Below are 17,337 nucleotides of genomic sequence, written 5' to 3'. Positions count from 1 at the left end.
ATTCTTAAATAAAAGCCTAAGAATGAATTTGGGCCAAGGTTTACCTGAGGAGGAAATATAGTATCTTTGGGTTTCAGTCCTGGCATCCCATATGGCCACCTGAGCCCTTCCAGGAGTGATCCCTGAGCACAAAGACACAAAATAAAGTGAAGGAGAAGTAGGAGGGGGAGGAGGAGGAGGAGGAAGAGGAAGAGGAGAAGGAGGGAGAGGAGGAGGAAGAGGAGGAGAAGGAGAAGGAGGAGGAGAAAATGATGATGATGCTATAAGCTCTTAAAACATATATAAATGAAAAGTAAAATGTATAATTTCATCCACCAACTGATAAACAGAATTTGGACAGCCAAGGCTTTTCTGTTTGCTTTTTCTTACATATAAGCAGTTGAGTTTTTTAAGACTTAAACTGCTGGTATGTACTACCAGTGGCTCACACTTAAATGTAGTTTAATGAAAACAGATTGAAACACCAGCATCAACAGCATTAAGGTAAAAACCAATGTGAGAAAATAAAGTTCAACATGGGGAACTGATTTTGAGTTCCTTTGGAAACATTTGAAAGCAAAGGCCTTGGACTGAGATGTTTTTGTTCAGTGTTGAGTTTAAAATAATTTGGTAATCACTCAGCTACTCAGAATGGAAGAAATCTCTCCAAAGGAAGACAAAGATAACTGTCAATCTGGGCTGGGGAGCACATTGGTGTGGCCCTTCAGGAAAAAAAAAAGACAGCCAAAAGGGCTTTATTTCACAGAGATCTCTAAGCCACCAAGATACCAAAGGGCCAAAGAGATATTACCTGTATAACCGAGTGAACAATAGGTAATCCCATCAGAAAACTGACTAAAGAGATATTCTAAACTGATTAATTTAGTGACTTTTTACCATTATGTACCAATCTTGTGTTTTGTCAAGTAAAAATCAAATTGGGGAGGGGACAGGGGAGAGAAAAACAAATCCACTATGGTGTTCACAACTCAGGTACAATATCACAGTTAGAATGCTTTAAATATTGAGTCAATGTTTGTGTGGAGATGTTTGCCTATCACTGTCCTCATTTTTCTCATGTCTGCATGACTGAGTAAAACACCCTGGATTGACATCGGTCCGCAGGTGCAATCCGGAAACCTCCGAGGTACAATCCTAAATTCTGCTGTAAATGCACCAGGTACTGTCTTTGTTCCTGCTTGTTGTCTGTGGGGTGTTGTAGAATAGGGTATGACAGGGTGGGTCTGTGAAGGCTTGGGAGGGCTGTGCTCAGGGTATAAGGGCCACAATCAGAGTGGAGGAGAACTTGAACATGGGAGCAAGAGTCTCCAACCCCAGCCCTGGTCTGTCATGTTCTGGCTGGATGACCCACACACATGGTATTAGAGTCTGTGTCTGAGGGCCAAAGAAATAGTACAGGGGAAGAGGCACTTGTTTTGCATGTGACCAGCCTCAGTTTGGTTCCCAGCACCTCATATGATACCCGATTATCACCAGGAAATCCCGGAGCGCAAGATAAGCCCTGAGCACTGCAAGGTGTGGACCAGAAATAAAAAAGCACCCTGTGTCCATAGTGCTGTAGTGATGACTCTAGTGCCCAGCTCGGGACTGTGGTGAGAACCACGGAAGATGTGAGAGGCTGGTGGAGGGTCGCTATTGCTATGGCGGCACATCAGGCATTTCATCCCCATAATCCCATGCATGCTCCAGGCCCTTATCTGTGAGTTGTTTGCCCCCAAACATCAGGGCTGTTAAAGGTCAGTCTTGACAACAAACAGGAACCCAAGAGTCTGAAGTATCACAGGAGTGGCCTCATGCAAATAGCAGTAGCTCCGATTGAAGGCCCGTTGCATGGCAGAAACTGCCAGTGAGAGCTGCAACGTGGCTATTATTCTCTTCATTGGACACAGGAGAAAACAGGCTTTCTGGCCTGTGGGTTCCCCACAGCAAGTAAATAGAAAGGATTTACTCTTAGAGTTCTTGTAGGAAGCTGCTTGAAAATCCCCGTCTTAAAAAAATTTCACAAAGCAAAAACTATACTGAACTAAAACTAAACTAAACTAAAACTATACTAAACTTAAACTAAAATGAATCTATTCTTGGGGTAATAATTTCCTTGTTTCGGGGAAGGTCTGTCTTGGACTTAGTACTGGACAAGCCAAAGGGAAAGAGACAGATCTCCAGTGTCTGCAGATTCTTTGAAAAGCACAGCCCAGAAGTCATGACAATTTTAGAGATGATACCAAGGACTGTATGGTTGGTTGATGTACCTGCAGAGTTTGCAGACCCAAAGCCATAGCATAAATTAGTAAAAAAAGATGAACTCAGATCATGAAATTTTAGAGGAATTTGGAGTCTGATAAATTGAAAAACATATTCACATTCCTTTTTACTTTTCCCTAATGAAAAGTTAATGTTTTGTTGACTGGCCAACAAACAAAGCACCCCTGCAGGCTACCTAGGCATACTGTGACAATAAACACTTCAAAATAAAGTAGAATCTGGATCTGGAGCAATAGCACAGCAGGTAGAACATTTGCCTTGCATGTGGCCGACCCGGGTTCGATTCCCAGCATCCCATATGGTCCCCTGAGCACTGCCAGGAGTAATTCCAGAGTGCATGAGCCAGGAATAACACTTGTGCATCGCTGGGTGTGACCCAAAAGGCAAAACATAAATAAATAAATAAAAGTGGAATCTGTAAGAGGCCAGGGTGGCCTGGGACACTTACAGAGGAGCTAGATGTGGACTGTTGATGGAAGAGAGAACTGGCACGGCTTTCTGGCAGGACAGCGGTACTACCAGGTTGCAGACAGAAAGGTGGAGGGGGTGGGTGACATATAAATCAATCTAAGTGAGTTCAAGTCAGCGGAGTTTACTAAGTCAAAGGAATAACGAGCATCTCAGGGGATAAAGCCAGACTGGGGACCATGAGCCCGAGGTGCAGAAGATAGCCTTCAAATCCTGAGAAATGGGAGTGTTGTAAAAGATCATTGAGCAAAAGAGTAACATGAGTAGCTTTTTAGGAAGACTGCACAAAGGTGGTGTGGGAAATTAGTGCAAGAAATAAGGAGCGGAGTTGGGAGATAATTGAGGGGCTGAGGGGATAGGCCTTGTTTAGTAGCAGTGAAAAGCAGAGCTGATGGGTGTCTCTGATTGGGTGAGAAAGGTGATGACATGCCATCTTGCTTGGTCCACATTTTCCTCCTGAACAAAAGGCTGAAAATGTTCATCAAGCAGTACTGGGTTAAGAGACCAGGTGGGGCCAATTCCATTTAGTTTTAGAGTCTTGGGGTTTTTCCTGGGAGCCCAAAATATCTTTATCATCACCTCAGAAGCACTGACAGGGGATCCCTGCTCCCATGCACAGCTGTTCCCCAGAGCAAAGGGGGTACCAGTTTTGTCACCTATGTAGAAGTGGAAGGGTGGCACGGTCTGGGACACTGTCACCCAGGCCTGCCTTTCCCACAATCCTTCTCAAATGCTACAGATCCTTCCAGAGAGGGTTTCTGCTCTACAGGTCCTGGGGCAGGAGGAGAAGGTGCCGGTGAACACCGGGAACGTGGACACTCCTTTGTTGTCATCATGCTCCACCTGACACCTGACCACACACACACACACACACACACACACACACACGTTGAGATGCCTCTTGTTGCTTTAGGACACAATTCCAGCATTCTCGGGAGACATGGTGCTAGACCAATCCTGATGAGACATGGGAGAGCAGGCCCCGCCCACTGCTCTAAGAGTGGGGAGCAGCAGGTAGAGTCTGACATCTCCACTCTGAAGACGAGGCCTACCGGAATGAGAGGGCCTGCTGGGAGCTGTGGAGGCAATAGGACCAACGCCATTCTCCTCTTGCTTTGTCTGGGTCCTTTGGGAAGGGGACAGTACACAGGAAAGGAACCTCTTCCTCCTCTCTTTAGCTTCCAAGAGGGTGGAGCTGCTGGTCAACATGCCCAATGGTGTGGAAAGGCCTCAAAAATGGCCACCTGAAGATTGGTTCTGTACTCAAGACACAGGAGTCCACAATATTGTTGAATGCTTCAGTGTGAGCCAAGCAAGACCCTAAGCTTAAAGCCCAGGGGGATGGAGAGATGGCAGAGGGGTTAATGCCCTTGCTTGACATGTGCTGATCCCAGTTCAATGCCCAGCACCACAAATGATCCCTCAAGCACCTCCAGGACTGAGTCCTGAGCACAGAGCCAGGAATAAGCCAGAAGTAACTTCTCAGCACCACCAAGTGTGGTCCAAGACCCCAACACCCCCAGCCAATTAAAGTTCTCCAGCACTAAGCAAACTGTGTCAGAAAGAAAAAGACAAACACCAGATGATCTCGTCCACACACACAGTGTAAATAAAGCAACGGAGTAGACAACCTCGAGTAGAAATAAATTCTGCCACATGGCCAGGAGAACTGGAAACTGGAGGGGCTAATGGCGTGAGGGGGAAACTTCAGGGAAATGGTGGAGAGATCTTGGTACACTGGTGGTTGGTATGGTGTAGCAGGACACAAGTATAAAACATCAGTATCAGTACTATTGTAAACTATGATGCTGCAGTTTAAAGGGGAAAAAAACACTTATAAAAAACAATTGAGACCTCCAGCAGTAGTGCTGTTGAAGCTATGAAATCCCCACTTTCATGTGAGCTGCTGTGTCACGAGTGTCAGAGATGGACTCTAGTGTCCTCGAGTAGGAAACAGGAGGGCCAGAGTATCTGCTGCTACCAGTGGTCAGGGAAGCACAAAGCACAGGAGTCATTTTCTTGATTCTCAGTGCTCAGAGATGGTTTATTCGATTTCTAAGTGTTCAAAGATGTGTTCTCATTGTGAGTCTCTCAACAGTAGTTACTATTTAAGTCAAGAAGTCCATGATTGAGGCTATGAATAGGCCCTGAAGTCATGGGTCATAGTACTTGGAGCTTCTTTGAACTCCCGCAGAGGGCATGTAGTCCCACAAGGTGTAGGCATGAGGTGGCTTTGACTTCGAGAGATGGTGAATACACAGGAAGTTGAGAAGGCCCTGGCAGGCAAGCGGGTGGGGGAAGCAGAGGCAGATATAAAATGGAAATTTTCAAGGAGGGCATGTTTCCCAAAGTGAGAAAGCAAAGTGTGAACTGAATGTCTGTGCTCTTCTTGAAATTCTTACATTGAAAACTCAAAGTAATGTTGTTTGGTGATGGAGCCTCTAAGGAAGCTATTAAGGTCAAATAAGGCTCGGTGTGACCTCAGTGATCTTTTAAGATCTCAGTGTTCTTTTAAGGGGACATCAAAGGCCCCCTCCACCTTCACGCCCCATGTGCACACAGAAAGTCCCCTCCCCACAGTCAGTGTTCTTGTAGTCACCTTGAATGGATGAAGGCAACTGTATTTCTGGAGATTTCTTGGCCCCAGCCTTCACTTATACCAAGCTACCTGCTTAGTCCACTAAAACCCAAGGAGCTCTTTGAAATGACAAAATCAACCAAGGACCTGTTTAAGTGAGCATGGAATCCAATGATACCCCAATGGTTAACTCAATGATGGAGCATTCTCAAACATAGACAATCAAGATGATATGACTTACAAAGACTTCTTTCCCAATGTGTCAGTTCAAGCTTTCCCCTCACTTGGATATGTTATTTCTTATCTCTGTGAATCTCCCTTTGATGGGCAGACAGTCTTGAGTACCGCTCAAACACTGCAGTTCATCTCAGTCCCTAATTGATCTTTGACTTAAACTCGTCTTATGAGAAGAAAAAATTATCTAAGAGCCTGGAGATGGCGCTGTAGGTTGAATGATCAACAAAAACAGACTTCTGTGGGATGTATATTTTAATTAGGACACATTATATTGTGAGCATATGGTATTCTTGCTTAATAGAAACATTTACAAGAACACATACACATTGATATCCAAATACCAAATGAAGTAGATACTTTAAATGACTAGTTTGCACCAGAAATAAAATATATTATACAAAACAGGGGTTATATCCACAGTCATTAAGTTTCATTTTCTACACAAACAACAATAAATTAAATCACATTATATGCAGATAGTTCTACTTACATTAGAATAATAAACTGTCTGAAGCTTGGGCAGCTTTGACTTTGACTTTTCTATCAGAATCATGGTAGGTCTGTATTGTTTGGTAGTCCTGTTTTTGCATAAACAATGAGTAATATGGTCCAGAAGACCAGGCTGCAGAATTCATTTTCCATGATTTCTGCAACATGTTCTCTTGGTTTCGATTATGCATCACACACAGGGACCAGAGCTCAGATGCCCTGAACCAGCAAAAAAATCTGCAAGCTCACAGTTTTCTCCAGGCTGTCACAGACACCTCACTGGGTCTCTGGTAAGACATGCCACTTTGGCCATTGTTGAATTTTGATAGTGAGCAAACCAGAGGACACCGATTTCAAAACACAATTTTTTTCTTTCTCAACTTTCTTTTCCCAGTCATTATATGCTATGATGCACTTGTTCTCCTAGCATTCCCCACTCCACCCCCCAAAAGAGAAATGGTAGCCTGTGTTGTAGTTTGTACTTGGTGAATTGGGTCCTTTCTCACTTGTGCACAAACATTTATGTCCTTAAATGTTTTGATTAAACACAGGAATCAAAATAATGCACCATTTTTGCTCACTCTGAATTCTAGTTTAGAATCATCACTCCCCAAAGAAGCATCACATGCCTGAGAACATCAAAAAGATATTATAACATCGAGACTTTTTTACTTCTGGGACCCAACTCCATTGAGACTCATCCATTGGGCTTAAAGTAACTGAAAACATGAACATCAACAGCATCCGCCCCTTTAGAAGCACTTTGCCTTTTGTACGAATCAACAGTAGTGGTTAATGAGAAATTTGAACTAACTCCAATCCAACACCTTTTGAAAAATCATTTTAATCCTGGAGTCTAGCTGGGCATAGGCCTACACGAGATGTGTATGAGGTTTACATGCAAAAAAAAAAAAAAGGAAATTCAGGCTTTTGAAGTAAATGCACATCCCAGGCTTGAACTCACCGAGAGTTTATGTGGTCAAGTTAGGACAAGGATTTGGATCAAAAGCCGGCCCCCTTCCAGCCAGCACCATTTGGTCTTCTTTGCCTCTGAGCAACGATGGAGGTCCAAGTCACAAGTTCCTACCTGCCCTCGAAAGATGCTGCCTCTTTGGGGCCATGACAGATGGGAGATGTGGAGGAAGAAGGGATGGTAAAAAATGGTGGCAGCTTGCTATGCTACCCACTTCCATTTCTTTTGGGAGATCAAGTTCCTGATTCTTTTTACTAGATGCATGCCAACTTTTTTTTTTTTTTCTGAATCTGGCTGCAGGGATGAAACTGTTGATCATTCTAAAGATCAAGTGGAAAAGAAACGTTAACCCTTAAATCCTTTCCAGAGAGCTAGTTTCTTTCTTTTTATCTATTGAAGAAATGCAGCTCATTATCCACCTCCTCATGAAGCATAATTAAACAAAACCCATGACGCATTGATCAGGGGACCTAACTTTAGTGGCACTTGGCTTTAGGGCTGCATCCGGTTAGGAGCTGAGTCCTTTGTGCCCCGACAAACATAGGCCTGTGTTCCTTTCCACTCGGAAAGACTCCCTTAATATCTATCCGTGTTATTCTATTTGAACTACACTCTCGCAAATGTGGTTTTGTAGAGACTTTTGTCGTTTGTAGAGGCTTACACAAATAAACACTGTGGACTCTCTCACAAGAAGGTGGCGATACCTCTGGGACCTATTCTCAGAATTCTTGTCACTCAGTGTGAGGTCTAAACAGTGGCCCTCGTATCACTGCAGGGCGCATCTTACACTGCCCCACCCAGCAGCACACAGAGGAAAGTGGTAATGTCGGGGCAAAGAGGACACACACGCCTGGAATAAGTTCATGGTCCTTGAAACCTCTGAGGAAGGAGAAGTGTCTGGACATCCCAAAAGAAAAGTCTTTGGACGGAGGGGAAAGCAGAAGGAAGCTTTCTCCTGCCCTGCATTTCTCCACTTCCCCCATGAAATATGGCTGCTGAAACGTAAAGAACTAGTTTATTGCCCGTGGACTGTGTCTGTCATTCAGGAAAAGACAAGCTGATGGTTCTTCCAAGAAATATTAATTTTTACAGGGGTTTCCTTGTGGAAACGTGGTCCGTCTGGAGTAAGATAGGCACTCTATCCAGAAAGTTATTTCTGGATAGCAGTGATTAACTCGAGAAAGCTTTAATTTTTGAGTCTGGGGGAGAAAAAATTTAAGAAGGTGACAATGATGACCATAAAAAAGTATACTTGCTTCTAATAACATCAGTGTGTGTGTATGTGAATGTGTGTATACACATATATATTTTTATGGCATATACTCATTTGACCTATATAAATGTTATTTTATATTTGGCCAGATAATAAAATACTGATAAAGCCTACCATTTTGAAATCTGAGCACCCTGAGTTTCAGGGCAAAAGTTTATAGAATTATTTAAGAACTAAAGTCCTATTTATTTTACTGTGTTATATATGAATGATGAGTTGTCAAATATGTTGGTTAGCAGTTAGGAACGTAAATCTCAAGGCATAATCTCATTCTAAACTCGGTGGTAAGCTTGGACCAAACACCTATGCTTTTATTAAAGATTTCCAACTTAAGGAGTTTTGAAAAATTTTAACAGAGTTTTTGTAAGTCGTGTGAGTTTCAAGAATGAAAGAATAGACAGTCAGACATGTAAGTAAGCGATCAATCTTCAGAAGCCTAGAAGCACTTTCAGATTTCAAGACAGCAGCACCTACTTACCAGAAACCTCACAATATTCCATCACTTTTAATACTAAATTCTCACTTATTTCAAAATTTTTATCTAAGGATATAATATTGAGTTTAGAACTATTACACTACCTGAAATACAAATAAATATGTTCTTTCAAATGTTAGAGTCAAAAGATTCTAAAAAGATCAGAAGTGTTTACAATTCAAAGGCAATAACCAGAGTGATTATAATAAGCACAGAGGGCCGAAATTTGGATGTTTTTAAAAGACAATAGAAAATTGAGTATCCGTAAAATGCACGGAAAACAGCCTTACAAATTAAAATGAGAGAGAAATAGATGCTCAAATTCATGGAAATAAGAGATACAACCCTTCTATTTTCATTTTGAGGAATCCTGAGCTATTAAATGCTTTGCTCTGCCAAATACCCTTCCTACATTCAAATTTTGGAATCTAGTTTTCTTCCATACTTTTTCCAGTCCTCCACCCCAGCATCTTCCATCTCACCCAACCACCTTCTCCCCAACACCACCAGTCCTTGTCTAAATTCTGCACATCGTCCTTTGAATCCAACTGAAGATCTATATTGAAAACTCTCTGCTGATCATAAGTTAATTTTCTCATGCTCACTGCTCACTGACTGCCTGTACCCCATTTTTTGACACAGTACCAGAAAATGGTACCTCATGGATAGAGTGAAAAAATCTATTCACTTTGAACTAGAAGCAATAAAGGCAGACTTCTTGAGAAGCAATTTCCAGACCAACGTCCAGGACAATGGCTATTACTCACCCACCTCCACCACTTCCTCTGTGAACTACAACCTGCATTACTTCCAAGGAATTATAGAACTCCCCTGTTTTCCTTCATCTGTGTTCTTTTAGAGACTGTCAGATCTTTCTAATTGTTTTCCAGCTATCTGAACCATGGCTAAGGGAGAAAAAAACCTACTTGGCATAATTACAAGAAGATACATGACTGGACAACTTTCCATTCTTCCCTATTTTTTCCACAAATCATATACAGAAGTGGCAACCTGAGTTTAAACCTATATGCAGAATCACTGTATCACTGTATCACTGTCATCCCGTTGATCATCGATTTGCTCGAGCGGGCGCCAGTAACATCTCCATTCATCCTAGCCCTGAGATTTTAGCAGCCGTTCTTTACTCGTTCTTCCCAGCAGTGCCGCACTGGAGGCTCTTTCAGGGTAAGGGGAATTAAACCCATCATTTTACTGTATTTGGCATATCAAATACACCACGGAAAGCTTACCAGGCAGTATGCAGAATACTGGATGCAAAATACAGTCAGTAAAATATTCAAATCCCTTATCTAACTACCCCCAGCTCTCCATTATATGAATTACTTGTGGACTAAAAAAAGCTCTGTGGAATTCACTGAAAGGCAACTATACAAGTTATCTAGTTTCCCTCTTTTACCCTAAAAGCATCACTGTGAATTTGGGTAAAGTGTCATGTATGTGCTTGCAAATTTTATCTTTCCTGGTCAAGTTCTGACTATAAGGTTCTCCTTGAAGGAGAAGGGTTTCCTCTTTTTGTGAAATTCTATCACTACTTAATCCATTTCACCCCTGATCTTGAAAATCATCATTTGGTCAGAATTAGAAGGAATAAATCCCCCAAACAACCTGCACTTAAAATAGGTAAACTGATGCACTACTACAGGATTTGTGATCTGAGTACAAGAAAGAATCTCTATAGTTAAAGCAAAGACTAGCATTTGATTATGATCAAGAGGAAGAGGGAAAAGGAGGGGGAAAAAGAAGTCTCATCATTATTGATTCGTTTATACTTTACCCATACTTTTAAAATATAAGCAAAATTTAATCTTTAAATGAAAAAATAGACACATTTTCTAATAGCAAAATATACGATTAAGATACTTAAAAATAAAATGTTAGTGAGAGGGTGCTTTGTTTACATTAAAGAATGAACCATTTTAGACTTGCTTTTTCTTTTATAAAATTCTCTCATCTTGTTATTAGTTACAACTTTCTAGAGTGGCTTCATGAGACACCGAAGGAGACAGAAAAGAAATCCGTTCTTGAGAGAAGTCAGGACATGAATGGCTACTTGGGACAGAGTCCTTCCCAACCCACCTCAAATCTACTACCAGCCCGAGAGAGAGGAGCGCTGTTCTTTCCATCTTGAGTTTTTTTTTTTTTCAAGACATTTTCCCATTCTTAGGTGTTAAATTCTTTCCAAGAATATTCTACTTGTAAAAATGATTTTACTCTAGCTATAAAACATTTCATTTAAGAAAACCACATTTTACAGCCTAGTTTGGAAGGCCCCCAAAAGCCATCAGGACGTGGAGACATCAGATTTTCAAGCCATAAATCTGATCGTACACCCTGGAAATAGTATGAACATCTTAACAGAGTGCCGTTATACGCTTACATTTATCATAAGATGAGCGGCCAGGAGGCAGATGGCGATCAATAATCATTCCTGAGCTTCTAAAGAAATTTAACAACCAAACGACTAACTGCTTAAAAGAATGAGTTCTTCAAGAGCACCCTTCGGTTCCACGGAACTCTTTCATCCCTTCTCTCTCCTCCAAGAATCTCATGCTGGAAGAAAAGCCTTCCTTTTAAGCCACTGAAAAATGCGATCTGATGGAATCTTCCCGTAACTCGCGATGTTTTCCAATGTTACTTTCTTCGTGCTGGTTTCGTCTCTCAATGGTTATTCTGTATTTCTTCCTGGGTAAAGGGAAAGTGAATGTAGGAATGAAACCTCACTCAGCTTCAAAATACTATGGTTTCTCTTACAAAGAATGCCCTGGAGGGACATCTGGCTTGCAGTTGATAAATGAGAAGTGACAGAATATGAAGCCCTGGTCAGAGATTAAAGTGGTGTGCCCCCAGGCACCATGCCCTTATTCAGGGAGCAAAATTGGCCTGCTTTCTGGAATGCCATAGAACAAGCCTTCCCCTTCTTCCCTGGGTGCCTCGCGGGTTAACTCTTGTCTATCAGGCCACGGAAGCCTCCCCAACTCCCAGGATATGCCCTAGATAAAGATCAGATTAAGTGACTAAAGGAACAGGAATACAATTGTTCCCACAGTCTCAAACACCCAGTTTTATGTTTCCCTGCACAAATGCAGCGGTCTTGGTCTAATAATTTAAGAATAAGCCACAAGCACAACCACCAAAAATGACAAAAGGGTAGACCTCCCTCGTGGTGGAAATCTTTTAATATCTTGAACACACAAAATTGTTGCAGCTTGACCTGCCTGGGACTCGGTAAGCAGTGAGCAGACAATGTCCCTTCTCCAAATACTGAGTCTTAGAACAGCCTCAGAGCCTGGAATATTGTGAGCTATCCACTCCTCTTCTGACGGTGAGTTTGGGTCACACCCAGCAGTGCTCAAGGATTCCCACTGGCTCTGCACTCAGGGATCACTCCTGGCAGTGTTCAGGGGAGCATGTGGGATGCTGAGGATCAAACCTGGGTCACCTGTGTACAGTGCAAGTATCCTACCCACTGAGCTCACTCCAGTCCCACAGGCATCTGTTTCAGAAAGTGGAGAAGGCTTGGGAACGAGGAATTGATACTCCACTCTATCTAGACTCTCTGCTTGCTGATTCCTGTGGGTACTAGGAATCTGAATATTTGTGATCAAAGGACAGTATTGAGTCTGTGGCCTCCAAGGAGAGAGCAATAAAAGCTCTAACCCACTCCCTGAATGCTGACTCAGGGACTGTCAATCAAGCCAGGGACTGACTGGCCCTGAGAGAATGTCTTGGTTCTCTTAGCCCCTATGCTTTTGTGAGGAAGTGAAAGCTACGGACAAGTCACAGGGAGATCCATGAAAAGGGAAGTGGCAAAGAGGGTCAAAGAGAATGGGTTTTCAAGCTTTTACATTTGAAACAGTCCAACCTGAAAAAGTAGAAGGCCATTAGCAAGCCAGCTCCCAGCAAAGCCCCCACGACAATTCCGGTCACTGCCGATTCTTCTAGGCCACCTGCTTGAGAAAGAAACAGGGATCATCAGAGTCCATTTCAGGAAACAGAATTTCCTGCCATTTCATTCACTGGAAAGTGTTTCTCAGTTTCCTATCTTGTAAAGGATGATTTTTCTAGAAGAGTCCACACTTTGTTTTTTCTTTTTACCAAGTTCAGCCCTGAAGACAGCAGACAGCATCTAAGAACATGCTGAAACTACATGCACAAGTGTGTGGGCACCATGGACAGGTTCTAGAAATATCTGAGGAAAACCGGAAGCTGGCATTTTCACAGAGAGCCACACTCTCTGATGCTCCTTGTCAGAGACATAGTAGATGGACCGATCATGCATGGAGTTGACCCCATCCTGAGGGTCACAGGTGGATGGTGACCCTTCAAGGTGCTGGAAGTGTCAGTGAGAAATTCCTTGGGCTGACAGTTCTGTCCTTAGATGTTCCCTCACCAAAACCAAGGTTTTGTGTCCAAATGCTTTGTGAAAATGTGAATAGCAATTTGAAACAATCAAGTTCAGGAGTGCCCAGTTATTAGCTAAAAGTGATAAATAGATAATTAGGTATTCAGCATCATGGGAAGTTTCTAATTCTCACAAAAGCCCTAAATACTGAGTACTTTTCCTACATTGTACATAGGACCATACTGAGGCTTGAGTGGATGAAAGGACACTCCCAGAGTCACATCAGCCAGTGGTCAAGGTAGAACTTCAAAGGCAAACCTGGAAATTGCAGAAAAGGTGCTGCTCTCTTCCTCAGTTACTTTTTCCCTAATTATCATCGAATATGTTAGTATCTAGAGTTGGAAGGCTGGTCCTCAAACTTAGTATGCATACATGAGCCTGTTGAGGTTCCCCCACTAGCTTAGAAAAGGGTCTCTCTAAAGCAAGGATCTCCAGCAATTTTTCCAGATGTAAGCCAGTCTACTTGCTTCCATATTCATGACAAAGATACTCAAGAGATTATATACCTACTTGTGGAGGTCAGTTGGGCAGAGTGGGGTGGGGGTGGGGGAAAAACAGGAGTGCACGAGACTTACGCCTGGCTCTGCTCTCACTCCAGGGACTACTCCAGGCGGGGCTCAGGAGACCATATGGGATGCTGAGGATCGAACCTGGGTAGGCTGCATGCAAGGCAAGCAACCTACTCACTGTATAGTGCTCCTGGCTCCAATGCTGGTCAATTTTTAGGTGTTAAAGGAACATATCTGTTTGGGTCTGAGGGATGGAAAGACAACTGCTCTACGTAATCAAATGAACATTCATTGGGAGAGGTTACTAAGAGATTTTTAAACCATTTATTATCCCTAAAAGTAGGCACCTGAAACACTATGACATATGGTAAGAAATATAAAAATAGATACCTTCTACCTCTTGGGATAAGGCAGAAAGACGTAGAAACCTCCAGTGCTGGTGAAGTAACCTGTTCCCTGGGGTTCTACCACATCAGCCAAGAAATCTGAACTTTCCAAACAGAAGCTTCAGGATAATGCCAGTCTTTAACATGTGCCAAACTAGAGGTGATCAAACATGGCAGAAAATTAAGTCTCTAAACTTACATGATTTGCAAGGAGAGCTGTTTGTGTGCTCTGCGATTCTTGTCTCATCTATTCTCAGTTTTAAAGGCCCCCATGGATATTTGACATTCGGCCGCATTTCAAACCGACCTTCTTTTCCAAAGTAATCGCCAATAACCTAAATAAAAAGCAAAAAAAAAACAAAAGCAAACAATATACCAACGGAAACTCAAATTTCTGTTCCCAAAGGAGTCATTGGGGAGCCCCCATCAGTCACAGTATTGGGTTGTGCTTCTGCTGGCTTTGTAGTCAAGATTTGGAATGGCTAATAGTGCTCTGAAGGCAGGCATAACTTAGTACAACTTCCCAAGGCAGAGAAAATGGTTTATACAGACAAAAGTAGAAGGAGGTGGGAGGTAGCAGAGGGGTGGGCAATCAGTGCAAGAGAGGAGTACCTGTACTGAATCCCTGGCCTTTCCTGCATAGACCCTCAGTAATCTGCAGTAGCAGAAAGGGAAGTTTACATGATCATGGAGCAATGAACTTTCCCTGGCTGTGGTAAGTGTGTGCTCCAACCCATGGCCGCAGAGTAGAGCATGTGGTCAGCCATCTGAAGGTGCAAGGTATTCTCAGGGATGTGTGAAAGAAGGCAGGGGCCTTTCAAAATCTGGGGTGCAAGGGCCACAGGCACTCAGCCTCACACCACACTTAGCTGCACGAGTCACGAAGGCACTGAAGGCAAATTCTAGAACCAGGAAATTGTCCAGTGGAGGGATCGGGCCTGGGTTCAGTCCCCACCACTACATGGCCTTCTGAGCACTGCCAGGTGTGGCCCTGGAGGCCTCCAGCATGGCAGAGGTGGCCCAGGTAATCCCGGCGCCATAGGGCCCAGGCCTGCCTGGGAAACCTCACGTCAGAGTGTCAAGGATTCTAGATCACCATCCAGACAGAACCATCTTGGGTTTAGACGAAGCACTTAGCCCACATGCATTCGCTTCTGTATCCTCTCAGCAGCCGGGAAGGAGCCACCCTCACCTGGCAGAGGAGTGACAGGCTCAGGTCATCCCATGATAATTCTCCCCCCGCCCCCCACTCTCACCCCCAGGTAGGGGAGGGCCCCCAAGTGACATGCAGGAATTCCAGGAGCCCCACTGGCAATTCTGAATGAATCAGCCCATCCATGCAATGCAAGGGGCTGAGGATGCGATGGTGCTCAGGTCCTGCAGTGCGTACCTGGGCAGTACTGGGGGCCTCCTAGGCTGCACCCGACTCTGGTCAGCAGACCAGGGAGTACCAGGGATCAAACCCAGGTCAAGCCCATGCTAGACATGTGCCCTACTCATCGTACTCTCTCCTGGCCCTTAAAATATCATTCATTTGCTTGTTTGTTTGGGGTCATATCCACTAGTGCCCAGGGTTTATTCCCAGCCCTGCACTCAGGGATCACTCCTGATGGGCTCAGGGGACCATATGGGGTGCCAGAGATTAAACTCAGGTTGGCCACCAGCTAGGCAAGTGCCCTGCCCAGTGTATTATCTCTCCAGCCCCTAAAAAGTCATTTTTAACATGCATGCAAGGAGCCCCATAAAAGCCAAGCCCCATAAAAGAAAGACCAGTCCATTATGGCAAGTCAAAGAGTGAATAGGGCCACAATTTAGCGGGAGAATCAGTGGAGAGGAAACAGCACAATTCAACCGCAAACACTAGCTGTTATTGGTACAGTCTTTGCTTGTATATTTATTATTTCAAGTTGACTTGAACTTGGATGCATTTTTTTCCAGTGCTCGTAATAATCCCATGAGCCAGTGAGAGAGGGAGACTTAATGATCTCAAAGTCACAATCAAGGACACTGAGGCTGAAATCTTGTACCCCAGCATCAGAAACTTGTCCTTGGAACCAGAGCCCATTTTTTTCTTCATCAGGTTCCCCTGAGACCCCATCCATGTGGTGAAATACTAACTCGGGTCCAGGTGGCAGACCTGTGTCTCCCCAGTGTCTCCCCACTCCTTACAAACCTGCCAATTTTCAGAGAGAATCAACACACACTTTCCCTTTCCCTCTAGCACCCTCAGGGCCTACCCAGCTTTGCAGGTGTGAGTGATGCTTCGCCACGTGCAAACAGCCTTTCCCCACTTAGGACAAACACAGGTGGCAATTAACATCTTCCAGAATCCCCTCTAACTGGAAATGAGCCCCCAACCTGGCAACAGCCAGGGGTTCGGGCCATTTTCCTTTGGAGGCTGATCTGGGGACAGTCTGTTGGCCCCTGGGACAGAGCCATTCCTTGGAATATCAGCTAGGAGTAGGGGCACCCGGAGCAGGAGTTTTGTCGGCTCACCTCCTGGGTGCCGGCTTCTGTGTCGGTCATGGCGATCACCGAGAAATCCCCGTACCGATCTCCGTTGGCGTCTATGGAGACCTGTCCAGCAATCCCTGGGGGGGAGAGGTGAAAGGCTCCAAGTCAGTTACGATCCTGCTCGCCGCCAACAAAAACAAGAAAATGAATCGACAGGATTTTTTTTTTAAATAAACTCATGCCACAGGGAATCTCATCCGACTCGGAGCATTTTTGTTGGCCTTTGGAGAGACATTGTAATTTCATCTGTGTCTGCATTCCTAAATTCTTAACATTTCTCCATTTAAAATGAAAAGAAAGAGAAATAAATGACCTTCTTTGGGGACAATGTTTTAAAAATAAATAAATAAAGGCTCATACTGCAAGCAGCATACTTAGCCCAGAGTTGTATGTTAATTTTTTAAAAATGCTGCAGAGTGGGAAGAAATGGCCTGGTACATTTCTAGGACCCGGCATCGATTCAGGACTTCTTGAGATGCTTTGCTGCTGGTTCCTTTTTTTATTTTTAATTTTATTTTTATTTTATTTTGTTGGTTTTTTAAAATTTTTTTTATTAATGAATCACCATGCTGGTTCCTTTGAGTTGCAGACCAGGGCTCTGATTCACAGATCACAGGAACCCCATACTAAACAGATGAGCTCACCTTTGACCTTCATCTATTTACCCTCTGTCCATCCTTTGTGCATCCACCCATTGTCCATTCAAGTGTTTTCTGGGTGTTTGCTAGGTGAAACCAACTTTGTTCTGCA

At 43.6% G+C, this 17,337-nt stretch overlaps 1 protein-coding gene across 3 annotated transcripts in view; it reads right to left on the bottom strand.

Moving 5' to 3' along the window:
* Positions 1-5,785: 5,785 nt before the first annotated feature.
* The window catches only part of NPR3 (natriuretic peptide receptor 3), a 77,287-nt gene continuing 65,735 nt past the window's right edge, over positions 5,786-17,337 (bottom strand). For 2 of the 3 annotated variants that reach the window (XM_055120265.1, XM_004605562.2), the window contains 4 exons: positions 16,570-16,664; positions 14,273-14,408; positions 12,639-12,726; positions 5,786-11,458 (listed from right to left, as the gene is read on the bottom strand). In XM_055120265.1, coding sequence (XP_054976240.1) covers positions 11,347-11,458; positions 12,639-12,726; positions 14,273-14,408; positions 16,570-16,664 — 431 coding nt within the window. In that variant the 3' untranslated portion in view covers positions 5,786-11,346. The remainder of the gene's footprint in view (positions 11,459-12,638; positions 12,727-14,272; positions 14,409-16,569; positions 16,665-17,337) is intronic. The other variant, XM_004605563.2, reaches the window with a different exon arrangement.

This window comes from Sorex araneus, chromosome 1 (assembly GCF_027595985.1).
Source record: "Sorex araneus isolate mSorAra2 chromosome 1, mSorAra2.pri, whole genome shotgun sequence".
Taxonomy (NCBI): domain Eukaryota; kingdom Metazoa; phylum Chordata; class Mammalia; order Eulipotyphla; family Soricidae; genus Sorex; species Sorex araneus.
Note: the sequence above shows the minus strand (reverse complement) of the source record. Positions and strands in the feature narration are given on the sequence as shown.